The sequence below is a fragment of the Sitodiplosis mosellana genome, unplaced genomic scaffold (genome assembly GCF_009176505.1).
Source record: "Sitodiplosis mosellana isolate CC-2019 unplaced genomic scaffold, AAFC_SMos_1.0 Smas_scaffold_6166, whole genome shotgun sequence".
In the NCBI taxonomy this organism is placed as follows: Eukaryota; Metazoa; Arthropoda; class Insecta; order Diptera; family Cecidomyiidae; genus Sitodiplosis; species Sitodiplosis mosellana.
Window position 1 is genome coordinate 7,069,632 of NW_022601407.1, and position 11,886 is coordinate 7,081,517.

The 11,886-nt window shown below is 36.4% G+C and overlaps 1 protein-coding gene across 4 annotated transcripts in view; it reads left to right on the top strand.

The window, feature by feature from the left end:
• The window catches only part of LOC129575024 (uncharacterized), a 37,419-nt gene extending 25,533 nt beyond the window's left edge, over positions 1-11,886 (top strand). For 2 of the 4 annotated variants that reach the window (XM_055457811.1, XM_055457812.1), the window contains exons 2-5: positions 4,467-4,738; positions 5,083-5,199; positions 5,441-5,890; positions 6,094-11,886. In XM_055457811.1, the coding sequence (XP_055313786.1) occupies positions 4,467-4,738; positions 5,083-5,199; positions 5,441-5,890; positions 6,094-6,121 (867 nt within the window). In that variant the 3' untranslated portion in view covers positions 6,122-11,886. Of the gene's footprint in view, positions 1-2,757; positions 3,163-4,466; positions 4,739-5,082; positions 5,200-5,440; positions 5,891-6,093 lie in introns of those variants that run through there. The other 2 variants (XM_055457810.1, XM_055457813.1) reach the window with 2 other exon arrangements.

Here is an 11,886-nt window from a genome sequence, read left to right on the forward strand (position 1 = left end):
TGTGTGTGTGTGTGTGTGTGTGTGTGTGTGTGTGTGTGTGTGTGTGTTGAACAAGAACAGAATGATAAAAATCGATGGCTGTACTAAAAACCGAGCGCAGCAGCTCACCACATCACGTCATCGTCGTCATGTTTACATGTGACCATATTTCTGGCTGCGGTCAGGTGAGAGTAAATTGCGCGTGGCAAAATATACTCGCATAAATGATTCGGTTCGTCATTTGCGTGCGGAGAAAGAAATTAACGCCAAATGTGACCAAAGTTTGATGCTGATACGCAACAGAAAACTATGAACTTTCCGTTTTGAAACACAACCATTGCACCGCACCGCACCACACCGGCACCGCTGTCGTATATACGCTTCATCGATCAAATCATATCAAAAACATTTGATGCATTCATGTTTCGCAATTTTTCCATGAATTCGATCAAATCATTTCCACAACATTGGGGATAGGAGATTGCCAACGATGGAATGAGCACCGATTGAAATCGATTTCATGAACCGTTCAGGCGAATGAATTCTAATTGCAACGGTTCAACCGAAAAAGAAGGCGTCATTGACTCGAAAAAAATCGTCTATTGATTTCGGTGACCATTAAAATGTGATGTTAAATCAATCAGTGACTGTGAATATGCTGGATATTCATGGCAATCGTGCATTTTCAGCTAGCCAAATTTAGCTATGTTTCATTACAAGACTGATGATAAAAGTTGCCGAGTATTTTTCGCATGAATATCCCGCATAAGCATAGCTATGTATAAGTGATTAGCTTAGCTATGTATAGACGTTGATTAGCTTAATATCATTTTTATGGTCACTTTTGCCGAATTTCAAAACTAAGACGAACACGAAATTGGGGACCAAGAACACAACAAGCGATTTCTCTTCATCAAAGCAAAAATGCCAATCAATTTCGACGAAAAAAGCTTGAAAAAAATTTCATTCTCAGTATTCCATCGTATAGCTGCACAGTTAATAATATATTATTAATTATTATTAATACGATATTATTAACTAGGCGGTATTAACAACTGATACGTTATTAACATCGCCTGTTAATATCGCTATTACTTACTAGTTAATACCGGTATTATCATACTAATATATTATTAACATGCGATGTTAATACCGATAGTATAATTAATAATATATTATTAACTGTGCAGCTATATTCCATCGTCTAATGATCGAACACATCTGAATACAAACCATTGAACCGTTGCGAAAATAGATTTTTCAATGAAACACCCGACAAAGAAAAAACATGAAAATTGTTCCGACAAAAATAATAAACGATTAATTCGTTCATCGATATCACCAGGCAAATTAACCGTTTTCTTTCTATTCATTCTTCTTGTGCATGTCATTAAAAGAGCACCTTTTCTCCAAATATTGCCCCGCATGCTATTCGAATCGGTAGAAAAGCAAATTACAAAGTATACACCACTTCAATTATCTGTAATAAGATTATCGCGGAGCATCGATGTATTCCGCGGAGCCGAGTCGAGAGAGCGAGAGTTTGAGGGAGAGTGAGAGAATGCAGCGCGGCCGGAGTGTACGTGAGATTGCTTTAATATTGTTCTCATTATATGCACCCGTTCGTATACATATAACATGAGCGACTGACGACACGTACACGGAGTAAATTTTGAAAGCTTTCAGCTCTCGCTCGGTTGCAGCCATCCATCGTTGTGGCATTTGCATCGACGTCATCATCGCATAGATTGTGTAATGGGGTGCGGACAGCCGAAATTGAAACAGCGCGCACACATGCCATTACATGGCCCGAAAATAATCACATAGCGATTGATTACGCATTTTCGTTTGGTGAATAAATCAATTTGAAATTCATGTTTTGAATGTAAATATTCAGTGTTTGTCGACCAACATTCTATGAATTCGGCTGTGTCGACTGATTTCGGGCTCGTTTATTGCAAAGAATAATTGTTTTGCTGCCCCCGTGGTGTGAATAGTCCATTTCGTATCAGGCACACACACACACACACACAAACACCCAAACATTTTCACACCGAAAACTTTTTAAGCGAATTTATATAGTTCGGAAGAAGAAAAAAAAACTCATCGAAACGATGCAATGAATTTCGCCAACTGGTGAATATCGACTGGATCAAAACGAAAGAAACGACGACGATGACGAAGAATAAGAAAAAGAGAGTGAAACGGAAAAGAAGCAAATATAATGGTTATAGGGAAAATGTCAAGTGCGGAAAGCATTAATGAATCAGAAGACTTTGTAATTCGAATTTTCTGCACCTTCATAAATCGTCGCTAGGTTTCAGTTGTGTACATCAGTATGACGACTGTTTGTGGCTTTGAGTTTAAAACGTGTGCAAGCAAGCGACATAGAGCGGAATAGAGGGAGAGGGAGAGGGAGTGAGAGAGCGAGGGGAAAAGAAAAAGATCCACTGTGTGTCGTCTGTCGAAAATGTTCACTGGTTGTGTGCGTGCCGAACTACCGACTCATTCGCCTTTATGTTTTATGTTTTTTTTCCTTCTTCTTCGTCGTTCAGCCAGTGTTCAGAGCTTTGCAAAACGGGTCTCAGTAATAAGCAACGAAAAATTCAATTCAGCAAACCACCCACGCACACACACCGAAACCAACGGAAAAAGCGCTTCAATCTGAATACACAGGGAGGGAGAGCGCGCACACAAATCCTGGCGGATGACTGTTGCGTATCTTAGCTTCACCGTTTTTCTCTCTCTCTCTTCCTATCTCTGGTCACATTCTAGTTCTCGACTCGCTGATGCTGCTATTGCTGTTGTTGGTATTGTTGCTGTGCCTGTTCTCTTGCTATCCAGTTATTCGACTTGAAGTTTAACCACAGATGAATGAAATCACATCGCACGTAATGAACGATAAAACGAAATGTGCACTGATACGAACAAACAAAAAAAACGAATTCCACATAAGAAAATCTGGACCAATAAAAGAAGCGTATTGCAGTAATCATCATGAAAAAAAAGAAAAAGAAGAAAATAAAAAAAAACAACATGCGAAAGCGACTTGAAAATCATTGGGTCGGGTACATAGATATAGGCATGATTGACCCTATTTCTGTTCTGTGTATCGTGCGGCGTATATTAGGCACATATTGAGAATTGCAAATGCCCACACACATTTTGGCAAGAAAACGACTGGTAAAAAGAATGAAAAAACACACAATACTGACCAACCCAAAAAGTGTTGGTACTCATTCGGAAAACGGTTCTCTTTGTCGCTCCCGTCGGAATCGATGTTCACAAAAGGTTTTGAGAAGCGAGATGAAAAGAGGAGGAAAAAAAACAAATATGATTTCAATCGGAATTTTTTTTTTATTCGTTGTGCGTCCAATCGACCGAATGCTCGGAGCGGATTCGATTTACCATTTGGCATTGTTTCATTATGAATTCGTTCGGAATGAAATTAGGTGTTAGAAAATGCGAAGCAGCAGACCCATTTCTTGTTAAGTCAATCATTAGATTGAGTCAATACTCAAGGACATCTATCGTTGAGTCGTACGTTATCATGAATAAAAGAAGAAGAAGTAAAATTGCAGAAAAGATCACATAAGTGCAAATCGAAGACTTTTGCCGAAAGGTCGACACATTATTGTCGTTAGGTTAAGTCGAACGGATCAAATAACAGTATCCATTTCTATTGACTCATTCACAACGAACATATGAATCAAACACACATTTAGCATCATCATTCTTTCATTGGAATTAAAATTCAGTACATTTTCGACTCGATTATTATTAAAGTTAGATCTCGATTGAAGCCCAGCATAATTATTCTCGAAAACTTATCGCCTTTGCCCATGGATGACATTCATTTTTATGTGGTACGTGTGTGGATTAAATATAGACACACACCGTTTTGTAATAATGGATGAAAAGGTGTCTGCAAAATTCTTATCCCAGGACCTATTTTATGAATAAAAGTCTGTCTCTGTCTGTTTCTGCAGCTGCTTTCACAGATGATGGAAAGTCAGTGAGTGTGAAAAACAACATCATCACAATCCCCTCAATTAATTGTGAGAACCAAGGGGAAAAAAAGTACACTGATCGTTATCTATGAAGAGACCGGTTTACTGGTTTTTCTTTACGCCCCCAAATCATCATCGCCAGATGTATTCATTTGGCGCACGAAATTTTCATCCATGAACTTTGATTCAAAAGGAAACTGCTGTTGATAATTAGAGCTTTTACTGCATTGAATTCATTTTTTTTTGGGCGAAATGGTCGTTTTCATTTGCTTTGGGTTGGATTGGATTCTATCTCATTTAATAACATCATTTTTTTTTCATTTTCTCTTTCTCTCTCTTTTTTTTTTTGCTCCTGTGAATCCATTCGACATTGATTGAATTGATGGCGGCTCGAAAATGATTATACTGTATACTGCGACGACGACAACAACGACGACGATGATTACGTTGGCGGCATTCATCTTTTCATTCGTGCAGAAAAAGATTAGAGTAGACTCAGCATTGTATGGCAACGTGATTTTAATAGTAATTTTAGCTAGTAATATCTGGTCATCACACGGACAAAATGTTAATCCGCCACACGACGATGCAGCAGATTATGTTGGACCCGGTGGCGGTGGTAGCGGCGGCGGCGGCAATGGTGCTGCTGATGGAGACAGAGTTGCGAGTAGCGGTGAAGTGATGGCGTCACGTTTGCCCGTGCTCAATGAGCATGAGCCCAGCTGCGAGGAGCTCAAAGCCATGTGGAGGTATGAAATAATCAGTTATTCATCAACCATCGTCATTCGTTATTTGTTATTTGGTATTTCCAACCTCCCTGTGTTTGTGTGTGTATGTATCTTCTACCCGTTCCCCATTCGTTTTTCTCCTTCTCTCTCTTCCTCTGTATTTTCATTTGGTTTGGTTTGGTTTCATGTTACAGTGTTTACTTTGTTATTCGCACACCATTGACAAAATCCCATTTAAATCGAATGCGGAAAATTGATGCGGTTTTATTGGGAATATAATTTCCTATTTTGTGCGTGTGTGTTAATTTCTATCTTTCTCTCTCTATCTCTCTCTCTCTCTCTCCCTCAATACCGAAAATTGGCAGGTTTTCAAGGCGTCAATCACGAACATCGGAAATGTCGAATGAATTGCCCACATATCGTGACCCATTCAAGCATAACATTTGGGATCCGTATTATCCAACAATGCGAAGTGTGAACAGGTGATAATGACTTAAGCTTTTTGCGGCTCGTGTTTATTGTGGCTTTGTTTTTGGTTTGCCTTTTCTTGTTTTGTTCGTTTTCCCTCGATTTTCAACCAAAATACATACAAGCGCCGCAACACATTCAACAAATAATTTTTTTTTTGGTTGATTGACAATTTTGCTAAATTCCATCTTTGTCTTTCTCCCATTCTCTCTCTCTCTCTCTCTCTCTTCTTTTTTTGGTGGAACGCGCTCACAGAGGACGTGCCACACCTCGTTATTTTGGCAGTCGATCGCCAATGCAACCGACATACGGCACGATTAATTATAAAGCGCCGGAAAAGACGCGTTTGCCCGTTGGCCGAACGAGGTCATTCAATTACAATGATCTATCGCGCATCTACAGCAAAACCGAAATTCAAAAAGCCGGCCGAGAGCCATACAATTGGGCCGCCGCTGCAATTGCCAATCGCAATAATAACAACAACAATGATTCATTGTCACGGCGTCGAACCCAGTTTCGAAACGGTGGCCGTGTGCAAACACACAATGTGCCGTTGAATTCAATATTAACGCCACAGAAGGGCAGCTTTCAGCGGCTCAAGGAGCTCATTTGGAATGAACGTGCCCGTGAATTGGCACAGCAACGTCGCAACGAGGAAATGATCGCACGAGCAGCTGTACTCAAAGAATTAACCAACGGCCAAAGGTAACAACAACATTATTTTTTCTCTCTCCCTCTCCCTTTTTTTTCTTTCTTTCTTTTCTCGTCTTTTTTCCCGCCCTTTTCTTTACATTTCTATTCATTTAATACCCAACTATCAACGACGACTTTACACACCACTTGAACCATCTTGATATAAGTATTCTGTTTCTTTTTTCATCTGTCGTCCTGTTGTTGACGCAATGCAGGTTCAAACGGAGCATTTTCTACTATTAATTTCGTGCGGAGTAAACTGAGCGAACAAGAAAGAGAGAGAGAGAGAGGGCGAAACCACATATACATATACACACATAGAATGTGTGGCTGGCTTATCTGGGCTCAAGCTGAGCTTAATTTTGCTGTAATAAATGTTGTACACCAGAATCGCGCGGCGGCTAAATTTCCAACTTTTTTTTTCAAAACAGCTTTTAGTCTATACCGAAAGTGTTTTATTTCTGTTCTTGTCATTTTATTTGTTCACATGTTTTTTGATGAAATATACAAAACAAAAAAGACAATAATTTTCTTCTCGACACAGCAAATGTGTTGTGAGAATAAAAAAAAAAGAGAGAAAGAATGAAACGCCACCAATGACAATAAATACGGAGCAAGCAAGTTTTGTTTTTTTTTTTTCGTTCGCGCTACAAAACAAAATGAAAACAATAAATAGAGAAAATCAAATTTTAGGACTTCTCAAGGGGAAAAAAGAAGAAGAAAAAACAAACACTAATTTTTATCGATTTAAGAACGAAAATGTACTTATGGAATTCTTCTTTATACTACATTTATTTGATTTTATATTTTTTTTTTTGCTTGACAAAAACTCTTAATGATACATTTTAATGATATTCACTCTATGTATTATACTCCACACGTGACAGATGCTGCAATTTTATGTTGTGACGTTAATTCCCGTTCGCATGCACAGATTTACTCAGCTGGTTCCACCACCGCCACCACCTCCACATCATTCACCCAAGCTGATGTATGTGTGCGTGCGTGCGTGCGTGCATTGAGTGAGTGGGTAAATTTGTGTGTCGGATTCGAAGATGTAACATCTGTCATCGTATGTTCATATATGCTCTTATGTTCCATAAAAATATATTATACACACATCGCAAAACGCGCCAAATATTAGGAAGAATATGACGAAGAACGACGACGATAATAACTTAAAAATAAAATGAAATAAGAAAAAAAAACAAATATGGTCAATTACAAAAGTAACAACATAAACAAAATCTTATGACGTTTTCACCCACCCCACGTATTTAAAATATCCACATAAACTCTGGAAGTAGCCGCTCTTTTCCATACAACTTTATCAATATGTACGGATGGACTGTCTTCGTTTTAACGGGAGGGATTAGCTTCAATTAAAACCGAATCACGTTGTGCTGTTTTGGCCTATAACATTCTCCCCATTCCCTAATAATCCCACTCGGCAGGCCGTGTACACAAACAAGTTCAGCGCGCGTAGGAGCCAGACATTTACTCTTTGCAAACTACAGTGTGACAACATTTAACTTTCAAATGTTTGATTTCTGCTCCACTGCTGCTTGAACTTGTTTGTTAACACACACACACACACACACACACACGCATAGAGAGCGAGATGAAAACGACGGCAGAGAATAGCTCGGTAATCGTGTTGATGCGTCTAAACGAAATCCATGATTAGTGTTGAGAGTTTGTGTATGCCACCTTAAACCGACAAATATGGTGTTTGTTGTGGTCATAAGGAAAAGGAGCTTAACAGATATAAATATATTTCCTGACCTCAAATCGGACTCTATTTGAGCCAGTACACGACAGCTTTAAAAAAGAAAGCAGTGAATGACAGCATATGCGAATGACAGCTATATACTATACCTACATACAAACAGAGAGACATTTTATCAATTAGTCACATGTTCCCTCTCCCTCCCACGTGCGCGCCCAGCTCGAGTTGGCATCCTCATCATTCACCTCATCATCATTATCAAATACATTTCACGCCATTCAAACAGTCAATTCGAAATATCAAGAAAAAAGCTTACTTTCAACTAATGACAATCTTCATTTAACACATTATTTGCGTGTTTTCATTCTTATTTGTGCCAAAAATAATGAATAAATAATGTCAAATTAATTAAACATTACTATTTAAACAAATTTTCAAACATTATGATTGAAATGAGAGATGAATAAAATGTACTTTTAACACTAGATTCTAAGATTATTTACTGTCTGGTTATTGCAATTGTAAAAAAAAATTAAACAAAAAAAAAATGAACAGCTATTCATGTTCATGTGAGACTATTCACAAGCATATGTGTGTAATTTGTTAAAAATCGTAAAATATACATCATAATTAAGTACGAGCAACTGAAAAAATCTCGTGTGACGAAGCGACATCAAAATTGAGACTGAAATCGCTCTGGTTGAGCAACAAACGAGAACGAACAAGCAGAATATTTCGAATATTTCAATTGTGTTTATAGGTGCACCTGTCTGAAGTGTTTTTTTTTCTTCTGAAGAATCAACCTACAGATCAAATCGTATGAAATTTATCATAATCCGACAATAAATTTTACTGTTCGATAATTTGTTCGTCCCACAGCGATAGCAGCCAAAAATAAAAAATAAAAATCTGAAAAGAATGTTGAAAAGGTCAGAAAAACACGCAAAAGTGGGAAAACACAAAAACACCCATCTCCGATGTGAAGATATCCATGAGTATTTCGTTGAATATAAAACAAAGCAAAGGAAACTTGAGCATTTCATTATTGTCTGTTCGAATTTGCTAATCAAATTTTCCCGAAAAAAATTGGATTTGGTTCAATATTGTACCAATAATAGATAGATATGAAGAAAGAATAGAGGTTAATGAAGTTAAATGATCGTTTTCATCGATGAAATACCATCTTCTCGCGCCTGAAAACCATTCTAATCAAAACTATTCCAAAGTATTTAATTAAATTCCATTCAATAGTATCTAATATTCAGTGTGTGATTAAACGGTGAAATAAATAAAAATAATAAAGTCACTTTTGAAATGTGTGGCGCGTAAAAACATGTTCAAAACTGAAATCATCGGTAATCAATCAAACCGTATTTTCCGGTTCATTTCGTGTTTGTTGAAGAAAAATTTCACTTTTCGAATTAAAGTTGATGGAAACTTTGTTTTGTTCAACATCTTCTTCGTAATCTTCAAACAAATCCGTTTATCGCTGTAATGTACTTGCTCGTGGTACATCAAACTTTCTGAGCAATTGCTTTTATCAACATCAAACAATTGCTTATAGCTTACAAAACGATCAAATCTCAACGATTCGTTTTCAACGATTCCATCTCATTGATTCGTTAATGTTTCTTGCATCAGCTGAGTTGAATTCAGTCAACAGTTTGAGCTGCTTTGTTACACACCAAAAAAATATGGAAAAAAGAACAACTATTTGCAGAATTAGTATGACAATAATGTATTATAACAAGAAAAAGAAAATGACAAAAAAAACTCATCTAACATTTTTCTTAGCTATTTTGGGAAATGTTTATTATAAATTTTACAAAAATCTTGGAAGAGATCATAGAAACCAAAAGAAAAAAAAAACAATGAAAAAAGAAAACACAAAAAAAATAACTAAATAAACAACAGCAATGCATTATATGAAAACATCTACAATTATCGGTCGCATTGAGCCTTCTAAAGCGATACTCAAGCCATGTTCTTCAAATTAGTTTTTAACGCATGAAATACTTTGATTAAACGAAAATGAAAAGAAAACAAATATTGTACGATTTTACGTTGTGTTTTTTGTTCGTTCTTTCGTTTTCGCCGTGCTCAAATAAGTATTAAAAGAATGATACAAAAACAATGACAATAAATAAATTTTGTGATGTATGACATCAGCAACAGCGCTGAACGACGATGATACCGCGTTGGTGGCTGTTGTTGTTGTTATTATTGAAATGAAACTGAAACAAATAACACATGTCAATGTAATTGGAATTCCATTTTATTGTAAAACCCACAAATGACTAAGTATTTCAATTTGTTTCTTTTTTTTTCGATTGGGAAACGTTTCGCATTTTGAATCATCCCATGCAAACAAACAAAAATAAATGCACCATTTAATCGATGACAATAACAAACAAAAGGAGAATGGAAAAGGAATACACTTTTCATTAATTTAAATGTGTGAAAGGCCGGTTATTATAGAAATGATGAAAAGATACAAAGGTGAATGCAAAGTTAAACACAATTAATTGTATTGCACCGTTCAATTGGATTGCATTTGCAATACACGGTTTGCACGAAGCAGAAGCAGAAGAAGAAGAAGAATGAAACTATTCAAACAACACTGACACATCAGACAATAAATATCATTTTATAATCATTTTCAATGGGATAAATTACTTAATAATTATAATGGGTCCGACGAGTCGTGTTTTTTTTTAAATCGATATGACCGCTCGTCGTACCTGTCGTCATTTCATAGAAATAATTGTTCGGGCTCAGAAGTGAATTTAAAATGAGAAGAAGAAAAACAACAACAACAAAAACATAATAAAGCAGCTTTAATTTTTTGCATATATGATATAAACTATATTAAGCAGAATGGAGTTAAGAGAATGATGTTCACTCTTCACATTGAAAAGTATTGTAGAAATGAATGAAAGACAATGAGAAAGTGTTGGAAAATTGTGCCGTGTGCAAAATGAGAGAAAGTGAAAGAAGTGTAAAATGCACCAGATACAAATACGGTGAAAAATTGGAAGATCAAGTCATTTGAAGTGCAGCATGGGAGAACAATGACAGAAATAAGTCCCAGTGATTAGGAGCCAGCTGAATGTCAATTCAAATATGCTTTCGGCCACGGGTCTTTTCTGTCATCTCTTCTCCTCGTCTTGTCTGATTCACAAATATCAAATGATTTCATGTTCAATTTTTTCTGCTTCGTCAAGCACCAGCACATTCTGCACCGGACAAACAGTTTTATTCGAATGATAAACATATTTGTTTTTTTATGTAAACAGAATCGATGTTATAAATTTAATCATCATGTTTTTTCCCTTAAATTCGCAATTCCTGAGAATTAAATCGCCAATCGAAATGCGAGATGGATCATGAAAATGAATGAAGGTGGCATTCAAGATGATTCGAACAAGTGAATAAAACTGGAGCTAAAAATACGCGTCTAGGCTAATTTTGCCTGGCTAAGGGTCAATTGACTTTCGCATGTATCTTTGAAAAAAAAGGAAATATAAACATACAATGAACCTGAAGAAAAATAAAAGAGACGTATGGAAAAGTAAGAATAAAAGCTGCTTCTCATATTTCAGACAGACGAAAGAAAATGAAAATCGAATTAACTTTCAAGTAATTGCGAATGATATCCACGCCTCTCACATGATGATTACATTTCAACTTAGCGATTTGGTCGGTTCCAAAGATTGAGAGATAGAGAATGAGAGAAAATAAAACCAGTCCATATCAAAATGATCCCCACATTATATCTAGCAACAATATCAAATGAACAAAGATATCAACTATATTTCTTATTTCGACATTGTGACCCCATACAATTTTGATTTCGATGTGTTAATAAAAACCAAACACATGACAATTATTTTCGGAATTAAACATATGAAAATTACCCTCCGATCAAAATCAATTCACAATCAACGGCACACATAAATGGGTGTCGTACATGATTGTGTATCACGTATCACATCTGAAAACATATTTTTTATCCAAAGGAAACACAAACAACCTAAATTGAACAACTCGAATTGAATCGTGTAAAAATATATCAATTATTCCAAATGAAACCAAAATGAAAAAAAAAAACAGCAAATCAGTTTTAACAATGCGAGCCAGCATTTTTCACATATACACACAAAGTCACCCAATCAAGCGAATGGAATTTGTTGTGACAATAACGATGAACCACAGCCCCTGATTTACAAAAGACTCGAGATAAGGAAATGGATTATTTAAAAATAAATGACAAATAAAA